This window comes from Betta splendens, chromosome 1, assembly GCF_900634795.4.
Source record: "Betta splendens chromosome 1, fBetSpl5.4, whole genome shotgun sequence".
Classification (NCBI taxonomy): domain Eukaryota; kingdom Metazoa; phylum Chordata; class Actinopteri; order Anabantiformes; family Osphronemidae; genus Betta; species Betta splendens.
In genome coordinates this window covers 19,073,632-19,096,037 of record NC_040881.3, presented here as the reverse complement: position 1 = coordinate 19,096,037, position 22,406 = coordinate 19,073,632, and the positions used below count along the sequence as shown (strand labels likewise).

The following is a 22,406-nucleotide window of genomic DNA, read 5'->3' as shown; positions in this document are numbered from 1 at the left end:
TCAAACTTAGATACGGACGATCAGCACTAGACAGGAGACACGACAATCAATGCACATGTCCTTTTTATTTGAAATGAGATAGAGAAAAGCATAAAGCTTCATTGAGCCCAAAATGAAGCGTGCCTCAGGACGCAAAGCAAACCCAAGCGCGGAGCTGCATAGTTAACGCCTTCAAATGAACAACACCGCATTCATTTCAGCTTCTAAGCCTTAAAAACTCCTGTTGAGGCGTGTGAGCGCTGCAGTATTTACAGATGCTGCACTCTTCTGGCTGAGGCAGGGAAACTCCCTGGGAGCGTCCAGACCCGGCGCCGCCGCGCCGAGCGCCGCGTCCAGTGCAGCTGCAACTTTATTTTTCTCCGGTGAGATGCAAAGACTTTAAAAGACACATAGTGAAATCATTCAGGTGGGGAAGTGGAATAAATACTGAGGCTCTAGGCCTAGTCCACATTGTCATAATAGGATTGATCAGAATGAATACGTTTAATTTAGCTCATCACAAAAATCAATAAAACATAAAATTTCCCAAAATATTAAACTCATTTATCTCATTTTGGCTGTAAATACGTCAAATAAACCACAGGAGCTGCTTTTGAATAGTAACGATAACGGACGAGGTCTGTGCACCTGAGAGTGTACATGTAACAGGTGCCGTTGAAGGAAACGCTGACTGAGACCAGATCCCTCGCGCCGCCTGACTCGGCTTGTTTTGGTTTCAGGTGTCTAGACGGTTTTTACCCAGGCCTTGATCCAGCTCCAGTAAGTACTGATGTGGTACTGATGGGTGTCTGAAAAATCATCTGGGTCACTGTCCCTTACAGGATGGTTCCCAGCCGGTCGGACTTGTCCACACATCCACTACCTCAGCTTCTACTAAGCGTTGATTAGAATTAAACATGTGTGCTACACTCAGTACAACCTGCCTTGGCCTCTTTTGTGACCTTATACTGAAATCGTTACAGGGGACCCATGTTTTCTTTGATTTATCTGAATGGGATTTCTGATACTGTGAACGTGGCCCCATTTAACCAGCACAAAAGCCTCATGAGTGACGCTGCTCCGTGAGTAAAGTCTCACTTTCAAACATCAGTCGCGATGCGGAGGTCACTGAAAGCAACAAGCACATGGGTGGAAACGGTCCGGATGAAGCAGCTTGAACGGTGCGGGAGCGGTGGCACTCTGCTACTGCGCGATGCTGGGGATGCTGCGGGACCTCTTCATGATGAGGCGCACCTCCACGTCCGGCAGGCTGTCCTGCTTGGTCTGGGCGCAGCCTTCGTCGGCCGCCGCCATGTGGAGGTCGAAGCGCAGCGACACCGACTTCTTCCGCAGCTTGGGGTTCCCTCTGAAGAACGAGCCCTCCCACTGCTTGATCACCTTGTCAATCTTCTCCGTTCTGTCAGGGAGAAATGGAGGGAGACACATGATGATGCAGCTTTTCCATTGGCCTCATGACATAACCGCACAGTGACACTAGGGGGCAGCAGAGAGACACCTCTGCCTAACTACCGTTCACTACCGATTTGAGTTTGTGAACTGATTTAAATAAATGCTTATCATAAACTATTGCCTATTAACACATGTAGTGCTTGACTGAAGTCAGATTTTGGCCACTCAGCAGAAAATTCTCTCTGTTTAATATGTTTCATGGAGCATTTTTCTAACTTCTACTGCTGGAAACAAGGTTGATGAGCAGGGGTAAAATGCTATTTGCTGCCCACTGACAGTTTTAAATGACACATTACACTTTTTTGGCATCTGAACTTGATGCACAGAAGTCACAAAACTGTGCAAGTCGCCGCCAAACAAACCAAACTTCATGTGTGTGGCTGTGTACACACTCTAAGTGCTTTTTATGTGTGTGTGCTGCCAACTGAAGCGTGAACAAAGACTCTCACCCAGTGGAATCCATCACTCCTGTCCACGCCCTGAAGAGTCCACACCAGGTGTGTGTCTCCACATCAAACACGCGTCATTAAAAAGGAGGAAGGTTCCCATGCATCTCGTGGGAACCTGTTCCACCATCTGAATGCTTCATGCATCATAACTGTTTGACATGTACGAGGAATTCCTTGTGCATCTGGTCTGGTTTGACGAGTGAGCGGACGCCATGTCGTCTGCTAGCGAACCGCCGCCTACGCCGGTACTCACTCGATGGTGCCGTGACCCTCTGCACTCTCACGCACCACGTTGCCCTGCAGAACCTCCTGCGTCTTCACGGTGGCGATGGGCAGGTCTGCGTCTGGCTCTGTGGGGAGACGGGGGAGCGTCAGTGGGAGCGGCGGCGGCGGCGGCGGCAGGAGCGCGCGCGTGCGCCGCACCTGTGAGCACCACCAGGCTCCGCTGCCGCCGCAGCCGGCGCTTCTGCAGCCCGTCCTCCGCCGGCAGCAGCGACGGGATGTCGGGCAGGGGCTCCGACTTGGGCTCGTCTGGAGTGACGGCGGGGTCACTGAGGCCGTCCTCCGGGCCGCTCTCCTCGGGTGCCGGCGCCGGAGGCCTCCAGGGCTGCAGGCCGCGGACCGGGCGCCCCGCGCGACCCATGTACCTGCAGACACAGGGCAGGAGCTGAGCTGAGCGGAGCTGGGAGCCGCCATGTCCTGTTTCAGAGCCTCAGGCCGGCGTCGACCGGCTGCACGGCCCCGTGGCTGGACTCCCAGACACCGCGTCCGCCTCTAGTGTTGGCCACAATTACTCTGGCAAGAGTCTTGACAAATATTTGAACAGTATCGTCTGAAAGAACTACAAGCTAAACAAACCCAGATCAAACAGGACATTGGACACATATAAAGAGGATCTTCACAAGCCCGTATCTCCACTTTTCAATGAAAGTTGATCTCTCAAATGTTGCTGCAGCCACTTTCCACCACATCAAAGTACATCAAATGCGCCATAGAATTACAGACGTGTTCATCATATTCAGCTTTGGGCTTGAACCAACAGAGAGAATATTGAATTCCTTTCTCTATTAAACAACAGCAAAGTTTAATTGTCAAGTGAAGCATTAAACATTTACGTGTAGTTATTCCCTTGATGCGTCTCAAATAGCTCCAATCTTATGTCACATAGCACACACACGCACGCACGCACGCACGCACGCACACACACACACACACACACACACACACACACACACACACACACACACACACACACACACACACACACACACACAGTCAGAGCTGTAAATTAATGGTTTAAAGGTACATGCAGTTGCCTCTCACTGCGTTTGTGTTGTTCAACATGTGAGGATAATTAAAGGCGGTGCAATAAAACAGCCTTATTCTGCCAAGAAGGCCGAATAGCTTCAGGCTGTGTGGGTTCTGACGCCCAGGTGGCCCGGCCTGGTCGTAGAACACGTCTAGGCTGTGAATCACTGGGTGAACGTCTGCCAGCTTCATTGCGTTTAATGGTTTAGGTGATTCACCTCACAAACCAGCAGATGGATCAAACCCAGGCTACTGGGACCACCACGGTCCCAGTAGCCTGGGTTCTGGGCGGGCTGGCTTTGGCTTGGGCCCACCATTATCCTGGATTTTCCCTTTCTCTTCAGCTGAAACAAACCGAATCTGCACCAGAACGGCTGAGACGCAAACACGCACTTCCAGTCCCACAGCGACAAGAAGCAGGAGTCTCACAGGCTCCCGTCCCGCTCACCGGCCCTCCTCGCGCTCCAGCAGGCGCCGGTAGGTGGCGATCTCTCGCTCCAGCCTCATCTTGGTGTTGAGCAGCTCTGTGTGGCGCTGGCGCTGGGAGGCCAGGCCGCCCCTCACCTGCCTCAGCTCCGCCTCCAGCCCCGCGATCACCTGCGCGAGGTGGTGCAGCTGGCTGGAGTAGAGGCGCTGCGTGTGCTGCAGGGAGCTCTCCAGGCCTTTCTCCTGAGGAGCAAACGGGGTTTGTGAGGAATGGGACCTGCTCACTGCCCCCTGCTCCCACGCACGTCTTACCAAGGCATGCAGGGTCTCCATCTCCACCTGGAGGCACTGCCACTGCTTCCTGGCCTCCGACAGCTCAGCCCGGGCCTCCCTCAGGGCAGCGCCGCCCAGGCTCACCTGGGCCCAGGCTGCGTCCTCCTGTGTCAGATGGAGGGTAGACAGGGACAGAGTGTGTATGTGTGAGCCTGAGGCGGACTGGATGGAGCCTCAAGGGCACATTAAGTTATTTAATGTGGAATTTATTCATCAAAATGTGATAACAGCTTCTACTGCACAGCGAGAAACTATAGCTTAGTTATTATTCACTCAAGTTATATAGAATGACGCGTATTAGTTCATTCTGTCACAGAGGAGATACTTATAATTACTGCACATATACTTATAACTTTCTTAGGATTTCATTGTAAATAAAGCCCATAAGCGACCCAACATGTGTGCTCAATAAGCTGGTGGTGATGTTGAACGGCACAGGTTTAGTGGCGCCTCGTGGGGTAAAAGACTGCAGCTTCACAGAACGTCACAACACTGTTGTTGCAGCTCGGTGCAGGTGCGGGTTCAGAGCGACGGATGCAAACGGCGTCGTTCGACGGACGCGGCACAGAACAGTAAAAGCTGCAATGCAACGCCTGAACAAGTGAAAAGCAGACAAGCTGCGCCGCTGGAGATGCTGCAGGCACACGCACACGCGTCATCAACGAGCGAGACACGCACAGACACACGCAACGCACACAGCTCGGCCGCGAGCCGTCCCTGAGGGCGCGTCTGGCTGGCGGCGGCCCAGCGTAGCAGCGGATGCGTACCTCACTGACAGCTCTGTGGCTCCTGCTCGCCGCCGCCCCTGAGCGGCCGGGCCCGGAGCAGGAGCCGGGGCACGCGCCGGGAAGCCCGCTGTGCTCGCACTGCGCTCGGATGCGGTCGAGGAGCTGGGCCAGCTCCATCCCTGTGCCATCCTCCTCCTCCCCTCCTGCTGCTGCTGCTGCTGCTGCTGCTGTGGCCGCCGCTAGCGGAGCCGAGCCGAAGCCGAGCCGCTGCAGATGCAGAGCCCGGACTGCCTGCGGACAGCCAACCAGAGGAGGGGGGGGGGTTGAAAGGCATAAAAGGACACACACACACACACACACACACACACACACACACACACACACACACACACACACACACACACACACACACACACACACACACACACACACACAAGTGAGACTGGGCTAAAGATAGCTTGAATAGACAGACACAGATAAGTCGTAGACGATGTCACTCTATATCCTGTCTGTCACTTTAACACTGCATTTCATTGTGATTGCCTGAGTGACTAAGAAGCTGCAGTGTGGAGCAGTGCAGACACATTGTGAGCGTTTGAGACCTGGAACTCCTGGTGCATCTCCTGCAGCGCGGCCATGGAGCGCTGGAGCCCTGCCTGCAGCGTCACGCTGCTCTGATCCGCCGCGGCCTTGGACTCCCTGAGCAGAGCCACCTGCTGCTCCAGGCTCTGGGTGTTCTGTTCCTCCACCTCACACCTGCCATGTCACAAAGCAAGATGTCTCAATCAAGACGCTCCGCAAATACTTACAAACACTGGTGTTAAGGTTGATTTAAAAGATACCCCAGTACAGTATAAGTACACACTTTACACTATTTGCCTATTGCTTACACAGTAAAAGTGAATGCTTAGACCAAAGCCTCAACACTTAAACTTCTTGTAGCCAAATGTTAAACACAGAGAAACCACAGCTTAAACACATTTTCAAGTTTGCACTTTGGCCTCAATTCTGTAACACACTTATACACTTATGTAAACACTACACATGTTGTGTTACATTAGACACTTTGTTCTAAACCGAAATCCCCTGTTATCACACCTGAAAACGCCTGCACAGAAAACACAACACCAAACAGTCTGAGCCTCGCTCAGCGCTACAAACAGGCCCCAGGTCAGACGCGTGGAGAACTATGCAAACAGAGTCAGAGAGAGGAGGAGAGAGGGAGTCGGCCCATAAAGATGTGAGTTGTTAACCTCCAAGTGCTGATTTTTGATTAGCTTGTGTATAAAGTTATAATGGGCCAAATTTTGCGTAACCAATAGGCAAAAACTGTAATAAATAATAGCTAAACTTCAGCACAAAAAACCCTCAGCGATGTCCTAAGTGTGTCATAAACACAGTGCAGAGTCCCACAGACCCCTCAGTCGATCAGCAGACACATCAGGTGGAGCTGAAGGAACAAGTGTAGTCATTTCAGGGTTTAGTGTGTAACCACCGTCCTTCTGGGGTTAATAAAAGCTGTGTGTGTGTGTGCGTGCGTGTGTGGGGGGGCTTGGTGTCACCCCGCATCAATACATAAGTAAAAGTGCGAACGCTGCACAAATCCTGGTCTGCATGTGATGCATCAGATAACAGGAAAAACATTGCAGCAGGATCAAAACAGGAAGTCTTGGGTAGTTTACAGCTCAGACGTTTATGTGATCGATGGCTCTGGACAAAACCTGAATGGATACATGCATGGTTGTGACGTGTGTGTGTGTGTATTTGTGCGTGTGTGTGTGTGTGTGTGTGTGTGTGCGTGCGTGCGTGTGTGTGTGTGCGTGTGTGCGTGCGTGTGTGTGTGTGTGTGTGCGTGTGTGTGTTTGTGTGTGTGTGTGTGTGTGTGTGTGTGTGTGTGTGTGTGTGTGTGTGTGTGCGTGCGTGCGTGCGTGCGTGTGTGTGTGTGTGTGCGTGCGTGTGTGTGTGTGTGTGTGTGTGTGTGTGTGTGTGTGTGTGTGTGTGTGTGAGGATCGGTAGAGCTTTCAGGAAGAATCCAGCTGACCTGGCCTGGATGGCAGCAGCTCTGGACCTCATGTGGTCAGACTCTAAAGCCAGCTGGGCGTTCTCCATCAGCAGTTTACCAACCTGGGAGTCAGAACAGCGGACACATTATCAGTCATATGCCGACAAACTACGACAAAGTAAAGCAAACGCTTTGTTGTTGAATGTGTTGAATGTTTCATTATCACAAACAGAATTATTCTGAAAACTGGCAACAAAGTGATTTCAAAGAAAACGTGCACCCCCTAAAAACATAAACAAAAATCAAGCTGAGCTGCAGAACAGACTGAAGCACGAACAATGAGGTGAATGGTATAAGACTAAACAGGTAACTATCATTTTACAATATGGGTACATGTCTAATGTAGGTTTGACCTAATATTGTCATCATTTTGATCAAGTCAGGCTCAACTAAACACTGACAACATTATTATCCTATAATTTGGATTTTATAATGTAAATGAGGTTTAGCCTAAAAGCTACTTATTATTGTTTTTTTTCGAAGGTAAATAATTTTTATTAAATGTGACACTAAGAACAAAAACATAAAGACACTAAAATGATTCTTTTCACTAAACAGCTTTCATTCATTGTAAAGTCACTGCTGATTGAAAGTTGGGGCAAAATGAAAGTGAAAGTCAGAACTTCACCGTTTTACAAATCTAGTCAGTATAATGATTGTCGCTCCTCTTTTACATGAGTGAAGTCAAGCTGAGCTCAAGGAATGTACAGTATGTGCACAGTTACACACGCCTGCATGTACAGAATCAACTACAACAGTTCTCTCATGCTTCATTTAATTCTCACTGTTTGGACTTAAGATTCATCATAAACCAACCCCCACAAAAAGACTTCATTTCTATAAAATGAATCAAAATATGCCTGTTTTCTGTATGTTGCTTGGCTATAACACACACTGTCATCTTCATCTTTCTATCATCAACTTTAATAGAACCAGGAATAAGAACATCCTCCCAGTATTAAAAGTTCAAACCACAACCAGCAGTTCAGGCCTCGACCCCGTGCCTCCTTCCTTGGTTGTGTCTGCAGCTCCACACACCTGCCACGGACGCCTTGAACTCTCTTAGGGCAAATCCAGCGAGCCCATCGCTGGCTCCTTCTCCTCTCATTCACAACTGCTACCTTTGAGCTCACCTGCGCTCGGAGCTCCTCTGCCGTCTGCTCCTGCTGCGTCCAGTCCCCACAGCGCGACCGGCTGCTGCCCCACTGCGCTATCTGCGCCTCCAGCCTCCCGTTGGCCTCCTGCAGCCTGTTCACCTGCTCCAGGAAGCTTTTCAGCCGCACATTCAGGCCCCACATGGTCCCACGTGAATCCTGCAGCGCGTCCATGGAGACCTGAGAGGGTTCAAGCATTCACAGAGCTGCTGTCACTCCCATCCGGTCGCTGCGGCTGGAGCCCTCGCGCAGCTGACACCAGCAGAGTAAGAGCCAGATGCTGCTCGCTCATACGGTCCCGACTGCAGCTGCCGCCCTGTTGAAGATCACGCTGCCAAAGGCGTCTGCTGGGTAAATGTTTACCCAGCGATACTCACCTGACGCAACGTGGCCTTCCACGAGCGACGTGCAGTAAACGTATTAACAAGGCAGCGAAAGCGGGAGTGTGTGAGTTTGTGTGGTCACGCCGGGCCGAGCGCCGCTCCCCGCGGCTCAGCCGCATTCCTCCGCAGTGAGACGGGTCTGCGTCCCACTGGGTGCTGGGTCAGCGGAGCAGACGGGCCGCTGGTGTGCTGCTGCTCTGCTGCTGAAGCTCCTGCGTGGCCTCCTGTCCTCAGGGGCGCTCCCGTCCGTCCTCGTCCCGCAGGCGGCGCGTGAAAACGGGGCGCGAGCGCTTACATCATCAGCACTTTGAGCCCCTTTGTGGTCTCTGATCCCGGATTAGCGGCCAACAGGCAGCAACACAAGCTGTGGAGGGAACGCTGCGGATCTGTGTGTGTGTGTGTGTGTGTGTGTGTGTGTGTGTGTGTGTGTGTGTGTGTGTGTGTGTGTGTGTGTGTGTGTGTGTGTGTGTGTGTGTGTGTGTGTGTGTGTGTGTGTGTGTGTGTGTGTGTGTGTGTGTGTGTATCTGACTTGATGAGTGGTTCCATGCTGTGATTGTTGGGCCACTGTGTGAAGAGTCGCCTCTTTCTTAATAATGACTTCAGAACAGACGTGACGCTCTGACTGGGACAAAGGTTCTGTCTGATGCTTCTGACTTCATTAGAATTCATTTATCTCCTTTTCTCACTTAAGCAGTTCCTTCATAACTAAATTCACAGTCATAAGATTGACATGCAAAACAATATAAAGTAATGCAATCAGCAAAGCAAGCCACGTGAACAAAGCCAGGATCTTTGTTTACATCCTCAGTGGGGCTTTTAAGGACCTCATTGTCAGGTCCTCAGATGCTTTGACTAATGTCAGCTTCAGATCAGGTGCTTGTGGAGTCCAGGTGCTGATTGTGCAGTTGGTGAAGTGAAGCCGGTCTAATGTGTCGCTGTAGCTCAGGTGAACATGTGGGCTCTGGTCCGAGGAGCTGCACGTTGGCTGGACATTGAAGATCAGGTTTGGGTGATTTTGGTGCAAACTGTACGATGGAGGTTTTTTTTTTTTACTGATGACTTTGTACAGCTGCTGTAGTAGTAAACATCTGCTGAGCTTTTCATGAATGCATGTTCATATTTGTACAACTTAAAAATAATACAAATATTTGCATTTAACTATACATTTATGTGAAGGTTGTGATTTTATATTATGTGCTGCATAAATGTTTGCATGCACAAATGTTTTATCCTTGACTTCTAACATTGAACCATTTAAAAGCCAATTAAAAAAAGAATGATTCATCCATAAGTCAGTGGTGCGTTTTGATTAATTTTGACATATGCTTCCTTGGAAAATGCCTTACTGCTTTCATTTTAGTTTTCTGGTAGTATGAGACTGATTGCTTATCAGGTTCTGCGTTCACTGGGTAAACACGCGTCCTCGCCCTGGAGGAGGTGCCAGGATGTGGAGATTAATGATACGGAAGACTAAGCTTGCAACTCAATCCACTGCAGCCTCTGTACAAAGGCACCACTTTCTCTGTCTAGACCTTCGTTCTTGTCCAGTGTAACGTCTCATGTTGTATTTGTAAGCGAGACAGACAGACAGACAGACAGACAGACAGACAGACAGACAGGCAGGCAGGCAGGCAGGCAGGCAGGCAGGCAGGCAGACAGACAGACAGACAGACAGGCAGGCAGGCAGGCAGACAGACAGACAGACAGACAGACAGGCAGGCAGGCAGGCAGGCAGACAGACAGACAGACAGACAGACAGACAGACAGACAGACAGGCAGGCAGGCAGACAGGCAGACAGGCAGACAGGCAGACAGAGGCAACCAGAAGGTTGAAGAGCAGCAAAGTGTGACACTGTGTGGAAAATGTCAAAATGCAGAGGGAATTTAATGATTACACACCCTCACATATTAAACAATGCCAGTCTGGAATAGTAACAACACCCACACACTCCCAACCCGCTGCCAAGAGGCTCGCCAGCGTGGAGATTGATAAATACTGTCAGTTAAATTCCTGAAACAACAACGCCCGGCGTCGAGAGCCAGGACAAACGCTTCCTCCTCAGAAGGCAGCGCCGCGGAGCGGGTCATTAGTCACGTTAGCCGTGTCTGAAATCAGCCAACATCCAACAAAACATCACCTCTCACGCATGGATCCAACTCCGTCAAGGTCAAAGGTCAGCCTCAGGAATGGACACGGACACAGGAGGATGAGAGCAAGTTGAGCTCAGTGGTCACAGCCTCGTACCTTCATCCTCCTCCTCCTCAACAACCACTCTGCATCTAAACACAGGACACGCCACGAGGCTCTGTCTGTACATGATCATGCACTAATTACACCAGCTGCTTGAGTTGTGGACTGGAACGTATTGTGCAGTAAATCCCGGAGGGATTATCTTCACATAAACTCTTACTAAGACTCTGCTCTTGCGGTTGTGTTCAACATGTCTCATGACTCGCAGCATGTAGTTAATATGCCTGAACCCGAACGGTAGAACACATGTTGCTCGACCTCCAAAATAAAAGTAAAAAAACAATTACACACAATTTGCGAAAGCTGAATGTGGGACTACGCGTGGACTGGGAACCGTGGGCCGACCTCTGACCTGTGGTCTGGATCCTCCACAGACTTCTCCACAAATTGGATTAAGTTTGCATTAAGTTTCAACCTGACCTGAACTACTCCAGACTCTGTGAACTGTGCTTTACTGTAGATCATTTTGATGTTGAAAGGTTAAAATTTGTAACAGCCTCAGCCTTCAAAGAACGTGTCTGAGTACGTTTTGACAGCCACAAACAGTGGGGGAGAGATCTCGGTTATTATTTTTGTTTGGATTAAAAGGGTGAGCCTGTCCCATCCAGGTTCTTCAGGGTTCTTGGAGGCAGCTCCAATGGGAGCTGGGACAAACTCCATGGATCGATGGAATTCATTTAAAATTACAAAATAAAAGCTTATTAAAATGTAAGGGGTGTGACTTCATTGTCCAGCAGGTTATTGACTTGGTCTTTGTGTGTGTGTGTGTGTGTGTGTGTGTGTGTGTGTGTGTGTGTGTGTGTGTGTGTGTGTGTGTGTGTGTGTGTCTCCACACACGCACCCTGAGCTGGACTGACCTGTCCTGCTGTGACTTCACAGCTCCAACTGCACAGCATGTACCAAAGGTTCCATGCTTTAGGGGATGAACAATTATGTAGTAACATGTAGTAACAATTTCAGCATTGTCAGTTTGCTAGAAAGCTAAAAGTGATGCTTTAGTAAAAGCTTTAGCAAGAGAAGGGAACTGAAGTCATGGGCATGAAATAATAGACCTTCAAAATAAGATGTAAATAATGGCTTACTTTATAGACATACTGTATAGTAAAAGGAAATCACTGATTTTCTACTTTTATTCCTGACAGTCGTACTTGACAAAGCTATTATCCTCATCCCAATTTGTCTGACACATGCGGATCACCTCGGCTTCGTAGCATGTGCTTCTCGCAAAACAATTAAACTAGGAGCGTCTGCTTGAGCTGTCATTCAGTGTGACGTACATCAAGGACGGGCCTTTATTCCAACTCAACAAGTCGGGGCGGCTTCTTGATGAACCTGTCGCTAATGTTTTTATTATATCACCAGAGTCTCTAGTAAACACGATGCCTCTATTACACCAGATTACATTTATCTTCCAGCTATGGTTTATGGTACCGCACCATGATACAAGTTTGTATATATGTTGTATTATCATTCATGTCTTTAGGCTGTAATATTTAGGATGTTGTGCTTGTGCCGAGCTCAGCTTCTTTAGATCTGTTGCTGGATTCACACGCTCAGCTCAGCTGCAGCACCGTGGGCAACACACCTCCCTGTACGTCTAGATGATCAACCATCTGTTAGACGGTTTCAATAGATCAGCTTCCACATGATGTCATGATGGTTGGACAAGGCTCACTGTGGGACCACCAGGTGATAGACAGGACCCACACACAGCACACTTTCATATTCCCATGACCTCAGTAGTAATTAAAAATGATTTAACTGAAGTAAAACAAACAGAAGTGTCCAACAAACAGATGCAAAATCAGAATCAGAATCAGAATCAGAAAAGCTTCATTGCCAGGTCCCGTAGAGAGCACTTTACAGAACTAGGAATTTGTCTTGGTGTTGGCAGGTGGTGCATCTCAACATACATACAAACATGAGGGACAGATTAAAGTAAAATATAGAGATACACAGACTGTGTACAGTGAGATGAAACGTTCCATGGGAAGTGAAGCTTAATACGTTTCAGAATGACTGTCAGTTCTCTCCGAATGAAAAGAATGTGTACAGGGCATTCCAGTGCTGCCGCCAGGACCAGCTTCCACTTTCCCGACTTGAATGGCAGCAGTCGAAGGCTGTGGGTCGGGGCGTGTTTGCCTTACGCTTTTTACCCCCTCCGTCTGTGTGTCTGCCGTTAGCACGCTAACATCAGCTCAGGGTTATGAGTGGGTTGTCACTGGGGGTCCATGGAATTAAAATGTGCTGACAGGTTGCAACACACCTGCCCGTGTGCGATCAAAGCACAACAAGCGGCGAGGCCGGAGAATCACACAGGTCAAACACACAGAGCTTCATCGAGGATTCAACATCAGTGAGATGTTGCTGCTCATCACAGTGCGACCAGAGGGGTAACCAGGAAATCATCATCTCCTAAAGGTTTGCCCTGTGGCTAAATGCTGAGAAATGTTTAAGATTCAGGCAGCAAAAGACAACACACAGCAACAATACAGTCTCAGCAATTACCCGTGTGATGTGTGAGGCATGTGCCCACGCCCTGCAGCCTCTTGTCACTTTGATGGGACTCATTATCAAAGCAAAAATGCTCCGTGACAGCTCGTCCTTGGCACCAGGTTACATGTGCACGAGGAACTTTACAGGAGCTGCTGTGTCTGGTGTGTAATAAGGGACGTGCTGCGTGTCTATGAGAAGCCATTAGTGGGTGCTGTAACGGTCCGAGCTTTGATCGGATCACCAGGGTCAGATTTTATGCACCAAAGCTTGAGGTGATCGGCACAAACAATGGTCACAGGGATGAAAGTCGCACGCTTCAACCCCGTTCATCAAGTTGCAGCTTGATGCTCAGTTAGCTGAATGCTAGTGCATCTGAGCAAAAGCTAATGTTATGTATCAGATGCAAATGAATTCAGTCTCATTTAAAACCGTATGCTCTCCAGAGGATCAGATAAGATCTTCCCAATACAGCAAACAAACAAAAAGAATTTCCTTTTACTTTTACTTTCCTTTAAGTGACCAACACCCTTTTGAATGAGTAAAGAGCCTGGTCCCCTCAAAGACACACTGTGGCAGCGTGACGTGATGAACTTTCATTTGACATGGAAAATCAGTGTACATGTAAATAAATAAATGTGTTGAGAAATTAAATCAACCTGGTTTTGCTTCTGCATTTTTGATTCTGAACCAGATTAAGTTTTGGCAGAACAAGATCCAATCCAGTCATATAATAACATATAATAATATGATTTATTCAAAAGGAGTGAATAAAAAGTTAAGGGTTAAAGAGGTGCAGATTAAAGGAAGGCTTGATTAAAGGACAAGGAATGTGTTCATTATTTCCAACTGACTTAATCAAATGCGGCCTGTCAACCGTTACATATCTGACACATGGCGCCCACGCCCTGGTTTCACAGAATGAGCAGCATCCCAAGACCTCACCTGTGGCCGCGCCCGCCGCTCCTCCGGGGAGGAGACTATAAAAGCCCCTGCCTCAGCACCGGCGCTCCAGCTCCGCGCGTCCCGCGTCCCGCCTGCGCCGCCATGACCGCACGCATGTCCTCCCGCTCCCTCTACTCGCTGCCCACGAGGCGCAGCGCCAGCGTCCACGGCGACGGGAGCGTCCGCGCGTCCTACGCCTCCACCGGCCCGGCGGCCGCCGCCGCCGCCGCCGCCCCCCTGGGGGGCAGCGAGAAGCTGGCCATGCAGAACCTCAACGACCGCCTGGCCGCATACCTCAACCAGGTGCGCGCCCTGGAGGCGTCCAACGGCGAGTGGGAGCGCAAGATCCGCGAGTGGCTCGAGAAGAAGAGCCCGGACGTCCGGGACTACAGCAAGTACGAGGCGGTCATCGCCGACCTGCGCAACAAGGTGGGACTTGAAAACGGCCCGGTCGCCGCTTTGACGGACAGTGAATCACTTAATTTATAACGCACATCACTGGAAACATTTTACAAGATCACTGTCTAATATTATACAGTGTATAAATATATAACTGACACAGCTTTGTGCTGGAGCCTTAATGATTTAGACGCCTGACGTCCGTTTTGTTCTAGATAAGTGCTGCCACGAAGAACAACGCCAGACTCATGCTGGACATCGATAATTCCAACCTGGCGGCAAGTGACTTCAAATACAAGTGAGTGGAGAAGAAAAGTACAAGAATATCTGTAGTCATGAAAAAGTAGAAATATCATATGACATCCCAATTGTTTAGTCATCTGTGTTTGTGTGGACATGTTGTCACAGAGGTGTAACAGTCAACATGGTGATTAAACAGGTGTAACAGGTTTTAATGGACCTCCTCGTTGTGTTTCCTGTTGTTGCTTTGAACAATACCCGGGTGCAGGTGCAGTGACACGGGTCCTTTCTTGCTCTTGCAGGCTGGAAAACGAGAAGAACATGCGCACGGCCGTGGAGTCGGACATCCTGGGCCTGCGCCGGACTCTGGACGACCTGACCATGACGCGCTCCGACCTGGAAATGCAGCTCGAAGGCCTGACGGAGGAGCTGGCGTACCTGAAGAAGAGCCACGCGGAGGTGAGAGGGGCGCTCATCAGTTCCTTCCTTTGGCGCAGACGTGCACATTATTTTTCACGACAAAGTTGGTTTTGCTGAATTCCTGTCACCAGATGTTATCTCTCACTTATACAAACAGCTTAAACTTCTCTGGGGCGCTGCCAAGAGATCATGTGATTACAACCTCTCCTAAATACTCATCAAAGCCAAAGATACATTAAACAGAAGCCTGTCATAAATCAATAATGACAGTAATCACTATAGCAGAACAATGAAACTAGACCACAACCTCATTAGTGTTCTGGATCAAGTAAAGCAGTGAATTCCCGCCCAGGTCACATCCTGCTACGTGTCCTCGCTTCAGCTGCGACCCTGGCAGGCTCTCGTGCGACCTTTAACCTCGCCCCCTGCTGATCTGTACTCTCTCCCGGCCTGTAGGAGCTCGCAGCCCTGCGCAACAATGTCTCCGGCAGCTCTGTGAACGTGGAGGTGGACGCCAAGCCCCAGGAGGACCTCAACAGAGTCCTGGAGGACGTGAGGAGGCAGTACAACGGCATCGCTGAGAAGAACCGCCAGGAAATGGATGCGTGGTACAAGGCCAAGGTGAGGGCAGCGAGGCGCTGCATTAGCCGCCATTCAGCCTGAGCGGCTCCTTTTCATCACACGTTGTCTCCCAGTTTGACGACCTCAATAAAAAGATGGCGAGCAGCACGGAGACCCTCCAGACCTCGCGCAGTGAGATCAATGATCTGAAGAGGACCCTGCAGGCGCTGCAGATTGAGCTGCAGTCCCAGCTCAGCTTGGTATGACGTAACCGAACACACACACGCAAGCGACAGAGCAGGCGTTCTGTCCGGTGATCTCTATCATCTTGCCTCCCGTGCAGAAAGCTGCGTGCGAGGGCACCCTCGCAGAAACCGAGGGCCGCTACAATAACCAGCTGAGCCAGCTCCAGGCCAGGGTCAACGCCCTGGAGGTGGAGCTGAGCCAGATGAAGGCGGACATAGAGAGGCAGGCTCTGGACTACCAGACGCTGCTCAACATCAAGACCAGGCTGCAGATGGAGATCGCTGAGTACAGGAGGCTGCTGGACGGAGAGGACCAGAGGTAAGGGTCCGTCCATTCTGTTTGGGAACCAGCATGCACGGAAACTGAAGAGTGAAAAACGAACCTTTTTCCTCCTCCAGCAAATCTGTTGTCACCGCGTCAAAGACAAAGACTGAAATCAAAGAGGAGAAACGTGAGTTTGCATCAACCTTGTGGGAAAAACAAAGAGGTGACTGCAGGTCTAACAGTGTTTTGGTTTTTTCCTCACAGCGCAGACAGTCATAACCCAGAGAACGAGGGTGGTGATTGAGAAAATCGTTGATGGAAAAGTCGTGTCCCGCGAAGAACAACCGGGCACAGAGATCATCAAAAAGTAGACACACCGGCTCCTGTCTGGAAGAAATCAAAATAGAGGCCTTCCTGTGTTACACATTATTTATATTGTGCCAAATCAAAAGTCCAACGCCCATTGAAAACAGTAGAATGGCTCCCAGCCTTCATTCAAACACATAATACATAATGTAAAACATGCGTAATGCAAGAGATGAGGCAGGGAATATGTTTGTGCTGCACTGTAACCATTCCTTTATTAAAGTCTGTATTTGTTTCATCTCACATTTACAGTTTTTTTGTCACATCCTTTATGGACTTATCCACTGACCTTCGATATGCCCTGAATGAAAATGATCAGCATACATACGCTCATACACTGTTACTAATAGGAAGGTAGCAAAGACACAGTCATGAACAGACTATTGGAGTCCAATAAAACTGAATAAATCCTTTCTTCTCTTTCTTTATTCTGGGAGATGTGACACAGATCGAAAAACACAGGGCAAGTACAGTCACAAAATACATGATGTGATTCTGCAGCCACGACATCACTGCCACCTGGTGGTAAGAACAGGGGTCAGCGTGAGAAATGAGAAGCTGGCCTCATAAAGTCAGAATATTAATAATTTAGGTAGATGAGTAAATCCTGTAATGGCAGTATGTTACAAGACGCAGACATCTGTGTGTATGCTACAGTATGTGGCATTAGATGGATGTATGCACTGCACACGGTTTTTGCAGTAATGTTATAAAGAACAATACTTTAAACTGACTTTCATACGCTGTTAAATCAATTTAAAATAATGTACTTTAATAATTAAAAATATTTTAATTCTTGGCACTTATTGGAAACAATACATACTTTGTGCTGCCGCTACGTAATACCCACCGATGTCCAGCAGGGGGCGCTCTGAGTAAAACTAACTACACGGAGTTCCCTCTATCCACCTACACTACGTCCCACTCAGGAGCTCAGAAAGTGTCTGTGAAATCGTGCATGTTTTTCTTTGGGTCAGCATTTCATTTTCAATTATTGTTCACAAACAACCGTACAGTATATTTTCCACCTACTTTACATAACTTTATAGCCTTTTATGATTCCAATCCTTTGGCTGATGTTCAGGCCTAACACACCTCCAGTACAGGGCCCTCTCTGTGTCCTGTTTTTCCGTGGAAACATTTCCAATGGGGTTTTAGTTTCTTTGATTAATAATTTCTCTTCTGCATTTAAACTGTTGTTAAACTTTTTTTCAGAGATATTATTCTTACTCTTACTCTTATTTTTATTCTTATTCTTATTGTTATTTTTTTCATTCTTATTATTTGCTGGTTTTTCTTTTCTAATGTTGTGCTTTTGGCTTGGTCATCAATGCTAATATTTCATAACCAGTGTCACATACCTGTAACAGCATTAGGACTGAGGGAACAAACAGAATCTTAAGAAGCCAGACCCCCCTGTTGTCCTGCAGGCTGCTCTCCAGATTTATTTTTAGTCCGAGGTCTGCACCAAGCATCCGTTCCTCGTCACCCGGACCTGGTGATCTCAGTCACGACCCAAATGATGACAAAATTCTGCACCACGGGAAGCTGACGTCACCGCCGAAGAGTCACCTCAGTGACGTCACTTGACGAAGCCTTGATGACAGCGGCGGCAGCAGTCGGGGTTGTTGCCATCTGCTGGACGGACTAGGCCACTTAGTCGGCATTACGTCATAGGGGAGAAACCGGTGCCAACCGTGGATCGGTATAGCCTCAGAGCGTGGATCTGAATGCAGAATGAGCTGAGAGGAGCAGGAGTCCAGGTGTGGCCTGGAGTCATTCTGGATGCTACTGGACGGAAACTCTTTGATCTGGAATAAGCTTCACTCTCTGATGGCAGACATACACAGATAGTTATGATACATGGTTGAATGTTACCTTATCCTGTTCTGTAGACCCTTTTAATGTATGGGGTTGATAAAAACATAGAGGTAATCTGGTATTTGCATATATTTAAATATTCCAACAGGCATTAAAATATTTACTACTAAAACTGAAAAAGACGAATTGTCTTACGTGTGCTAATAGACACTGTCAGCTATGTATTAATAATATAAATTACAGCTAAATTAAAATAGACTAGACTGTACACGGCACCGTTCGGGCGAGTTGCTCTCCATGGTGCTGAACTGCCGAATCACGTTGTCCCTGTAAGTTCCACGACGTTTATCAGGGGAAAAGTGACGCGTTTATTGTTACTATTTATTATTAACTTTGAACGATTTCTGAAGAGGAAAAGCCGGAACTGTGCTGTGGAACTGATTTCGTACGTATGCGTGTGTCTGTGTGTGCTGGAGGGGCTACATGTGGTGATTTCGTACATGGTGGTGGTGGTTAAGAGCCCATTCATCCAGTAGTGACCGTGCCTCCGCAAGCAGAGGGAGGAAGGACGGCATTCACGTTGACCGCGAGCGCGCGCGCGCGCGCGCGCGCGAGAGAGAGAGAGAGAGAGAGAGCACGGGCTCCGCCTTACCGCCCCAACATCCAGCTCCGGTCCGACGACGGAGGAGGCACCACAGACTGAACTAAACCACGGCTCGGCTCAGCTCCCAGCGTGAAGACATCAAAACGGACATGGGCTCCCGGTGAATCCGAGAGGTGGAGGGCCGGCGGGTGGTGGGGGGGCAGAGTGCGGCGCGTGCGGTGGCAGTAACAACCGGAGAGAGGACCAACAAAAGCACAACCCAGGGTGCCTGCAACCATGAACGGCTTGCGCTGCTCGCCACAGCCGCCGCTGCCTCTCCGCTCTCGGACCATGTCGTGAGGCGTGGCTCGGAAACGCTCCGGGGAACCTGTCAGCCGAAACGACACACCGACGAGGAGCGAGAGGAGGAGGGGGAGGTGGCGGTGGGGTGGCGGTGGTAGCGGAAAAGATGTCAGCCTCGGTGGGGCCCCAAGGCGCCCCTCGCCCACACGCCGCGCCGCCGTCCATGCCGGATGTACCGGACCTCAGCCACCTCACGGAGGAGGAGAGGAAGATCATCATGGCAGTGATGGCTCGGCAGAAGGAGGAGGAGGAGAAAGAGCAAGCCATGCTAAAGTAAGGGCAACATTTCTTCCTTCCCGGCCAAGTTTTAGCAAAAGGAGCCCCGAAAGGCGTCACCAACGCTCGCTCGCATCGCCAACGCACATCGACCCGTCGCCCAGCCATCATTAGACGACGCCGATCCACCCTCAGGTCCTTCCTGAAGCAGCGGGGTGTGCTCTCACCGACGGCACGGCAGCGGCGCACGAGCGGCTCCCTGTGCCCGTGTCCCAATCGTATCAGCATCATGGCCACTAACTTGTAGAATTATAATGTCGGAAATAATCAGATTAAAGCCCGTAGACAGTCGCCGTGAGCGGAAATGACCCGGAACAGGGTCAAACGTGTTACAGGTGCGGACAGGGCCGAGAGGACGGGGTGTGACAGTGGGAAGAGGGTGGACGGAAGGGGAGGGGGCTGCTGGGGATGAATCATAGCTCTAACCGTCGCGTGCACACACGTTTTCATCAATGGGGACTGCACCCTGTCATCCCGCCCTCGCTCCCAACGCGGCGCGGGTCTGTTTTTACTCGGTGTGGATTTACCGTTGTGGCTTATCTCGCAATACGTGCGCTTGCGGGAGAGAGAGAGGGGGGTGGGGGTGGGGGTCGCCTTTACCATAAGAAAACATCAACAATGACATTAGCGCGCAGGCCTGGAGCGAAGCGAGCCGTTCCCTAAGCTCGACAGACGGACGGTGGTGAGACCGCGCGTGCGATCAGTCGTGCTTCCTCCGGCGGAGGGAAGAAGATGAAGACGGGGTGTGGTTGTAAATCTTAGCAGGCCTGAACTGATACCGACTCTGAATACACTGCAACACACTGAAACCCTTCCGTTTGTTGGTCAAAGGGCGATCATAGCCATAGGTGCAGAGGCTGTGTAAGAAAAGCCAGGATGATGCAGGATGTATGGAAAACGGAACCAGGCAGGAGCATGTGCAAACAGCAGATGCTATAGGTCAGGGTATTCTGTGCTGGAGGCGCTGTGTGCTCCTGCTGCCATTTACAAACATTTGTTGTGTTTGTTGCCTGCTGCCAGATTATCAGTCGGAACAACCCGCACCAAGCTGGGTGCGAGATGCTGATCTGTTCTAGCCGACACCTGCACTGAGGCATTGAGGACCCTGCCTCTGGCCTCGGAGCCCAACGGGCCGTGGTTGCAGGCAACACTCTGGCTCGCTGGGATCCTAATGGGCTGCTTTCATTTCCTGCCTGCAGCCTAAAGGGAAGCTGGATGAGAGCTGCTTTCTGGGCCTCTCATGAGGATGTGATGTATTTAATGTTCCATGAGGAACCGGCTCAGGTTCTGTCAATAATAGCTTCATCATCTGGCTAATCATTGATGGGACCAGCACAATACACAGAGAGAGAGAAATGGGATTTCAGAAAACCAATCAGATACCTGCCAGTGGCGCAGCCTTTATATTTGCTATGCAAGATGCTCAAACATAATGACAAGACAGACAGGTGCCAACCAGCGAAGCATTTAGGAGAAAATCAGCAGCAAGAGCCAAAACATTTCTCTAGATGAATCACATGGACAGTTTTCCAACAGACTTTCAAGTGATAATACACAGCAGGAGCAAATTGACCGTCACTGCTGTTAAACAAGCACCTATGACATCATCAGTTGAAGACATGTCCTTTAGATGATGACATCATGAAATAGAAGTATGTTTTGTTTCCATCAATTTACTTATGCTGCCTAAAAGAGAGAATCCCAAAGTCATCCAGATGTGGAGGATGATTTGTTTCACATCCAGAGAGATAAATCAAATAGGACTGTGAAAAGTTTTACACTATGAGTGACATTGTGCAACAGGTTTGCTTCACATGATGCTAAGTAAACAATAGGATTACTAGCGAACTTAATTATAGGTATAACTAATGAATGGTCCTGCTGCTGATATAAAGAGAATCCATCAAGTGCTCACCTGCAGCAGACGGTTTCCTCTGGTCAAGACAGCACCTTAGCCTTAACGACGCTGTTTTCCAACGTATGTCAGGACTTGTCCACCAGCTGAGCACAGTCTAGTGAGGCTGCAGCGTTGACTTGAGCATCTGGAAGTGATCGAGTCAAAAAGTAAAAAGTGATATGGGACTTGAATCTGTGGTGAGACACTGAGGCTTGAGAATCAACAGAGCAGCTCCTACAGTATGTGCTATAAGTAGTAGACACAGTTGGTCGGTTGTGATGGACAGTCAGATTTGGAGTTGAGGCCAGCTACAGTAGAAGGCATCATGCCACGGGTGGCATGAAAGATCCTGGGACTGGACAAGTGTTCATCCATCCATCCATTTTCTTAACCGCTTACTCCCTAGTGCGGGGTCACGGGGTGCTGGAGCCTATCCCAGCTGGCTACGGGCGAGAGGCAGGGTACACCCTGGACGGGTCGCCAGTCCATCGCAGGGCAACACATAGACAGACAACCATTCACTCACACACTCACACCTACGGGCAATGGAGAGAAGCCGACTGTGGGAGGCAGCCGGAGAACCCGGAGAGAACCCACGCAAACACGGGGAGAACCTCCACACAGAAAGGCACCAGGTCCGCCTCCGGGAATCGAGCCCAGAACCTTCTTGCTGTGAGGCGACAGTGCTACCCACCGCACCACCGTGCCGCCCGACAAGTGTTCATTAAACTCTAAATGGTAAACCTTTACAAAACGTATTTTTAATTTACTAATGGATGAAGGAAGCGTTGTCGTTTTCAAGACAGACCTTTCATGAAACGGAAGATTGTGTGAGATGAGGTCATCCAACCTGAGCTAGTAATCGTCTCATCAGTGTCTTATACACTGGGATAAATAAAGTTTCTTTGATTTATATGGCTTATTGCAGTTTATTAGGAAAACGTGTTTAAGCTCACATAATTTACGTCTTGACAAGTCTTGACAGCATC

The 22,406-nt window shown here is 49.4% G+C and overlaps 3 protein-coding genes across 5 annotated transcripts in view; 2 read left to right on the top strand and 1 right to left on the bottom strand.

Annotated features, from left to right (window-relative positions):
• Positions 1-45: 45 nt before the first annotated feature.
• On the bottom strand, positions 46-14,104 carry krt222 (keratin 222). Of its 3 annotated transcripts, none has more exons than XM_055507235.1 (10): positions 13,982-14,104; positions 7,889-8,089; positions 6,735-6,817; positions 5,296-5,449; positions 4,733-4,984; positions 3,945-4,070; positions 3,655-3,875; positions 2,322-2,545; positions 2,152-2,248; positions 46-1,396 (listed from the first exon to the last, which is right to left on the bottom strand). In XM_055507235.1, exons 2-10 carry the CDS (start codon positions 8,081-8,083, stop codon positions 1,183-1,185), a joined length of 1,566 nt encoding a protein of 521 aa, XP_055363210.1. In that variant the 5' UTR covers positions 8,084-8,089; positions 13,982-14,104; the 3' UTR covers positions 46-1,182. The 3 variants fall into 3 exon arrangements, with proteins under 3 accessions (XP_055363210.1, XP_040929607.1, XP_029007807.2); XM_041073673.2 differs by lacking the exon at positions 13,982-14,104 and adding an exon at positions 8,287-8,632; XM_029151974.3 differs by lacking the exon at positions 13,982-14,104 and having other exon boundaries at positions 7,889-8,224.
• On the top strand, positions 14,040-16,890 carry LOC114856498 (keratin, type I cytoskeletal 13-like). Its single transcript, XM_029152375.3, has 8 exons — positions 14,040-14,410; positions 14,596-14,678; positions 14,923-15,079; positions 15,497-15,661; positions 15,736-15,861; positions 15,945-16,165; positions 16,246-16,298; positions 16,376-16,890. Exons 1-8 carry the CDS (start codon positions 14,084-14,086, stop codon positions 16,480-16,482), a joined length of 1,239 nt encoding a protein of 412 aa, XP_029008208.1. The 5' UTR covers positions 14,040-14,083; the 3' UTR covers positions 16,483-16,890.
• A 1,996-nt stretch (positions 16,891-18,886) lies between these two features.
• Positions 18,887-22,406, top strand: part of LOC114855322 (regulating synaptic membrane exocytosis protein 1) — a 42,962-nt gene continuing 39,442 nt past the window's right edge. Inside the window, 1 exon segment of the mRNA XM_055507195.1 lies at positions 18,887-19,517. Within this exon segment, the coding sequence (XP_055363170.1) occupies positions 19,351-19,517 (167 nt within the window). The 5' untranslated portion in view covers positions 18,887-19,350.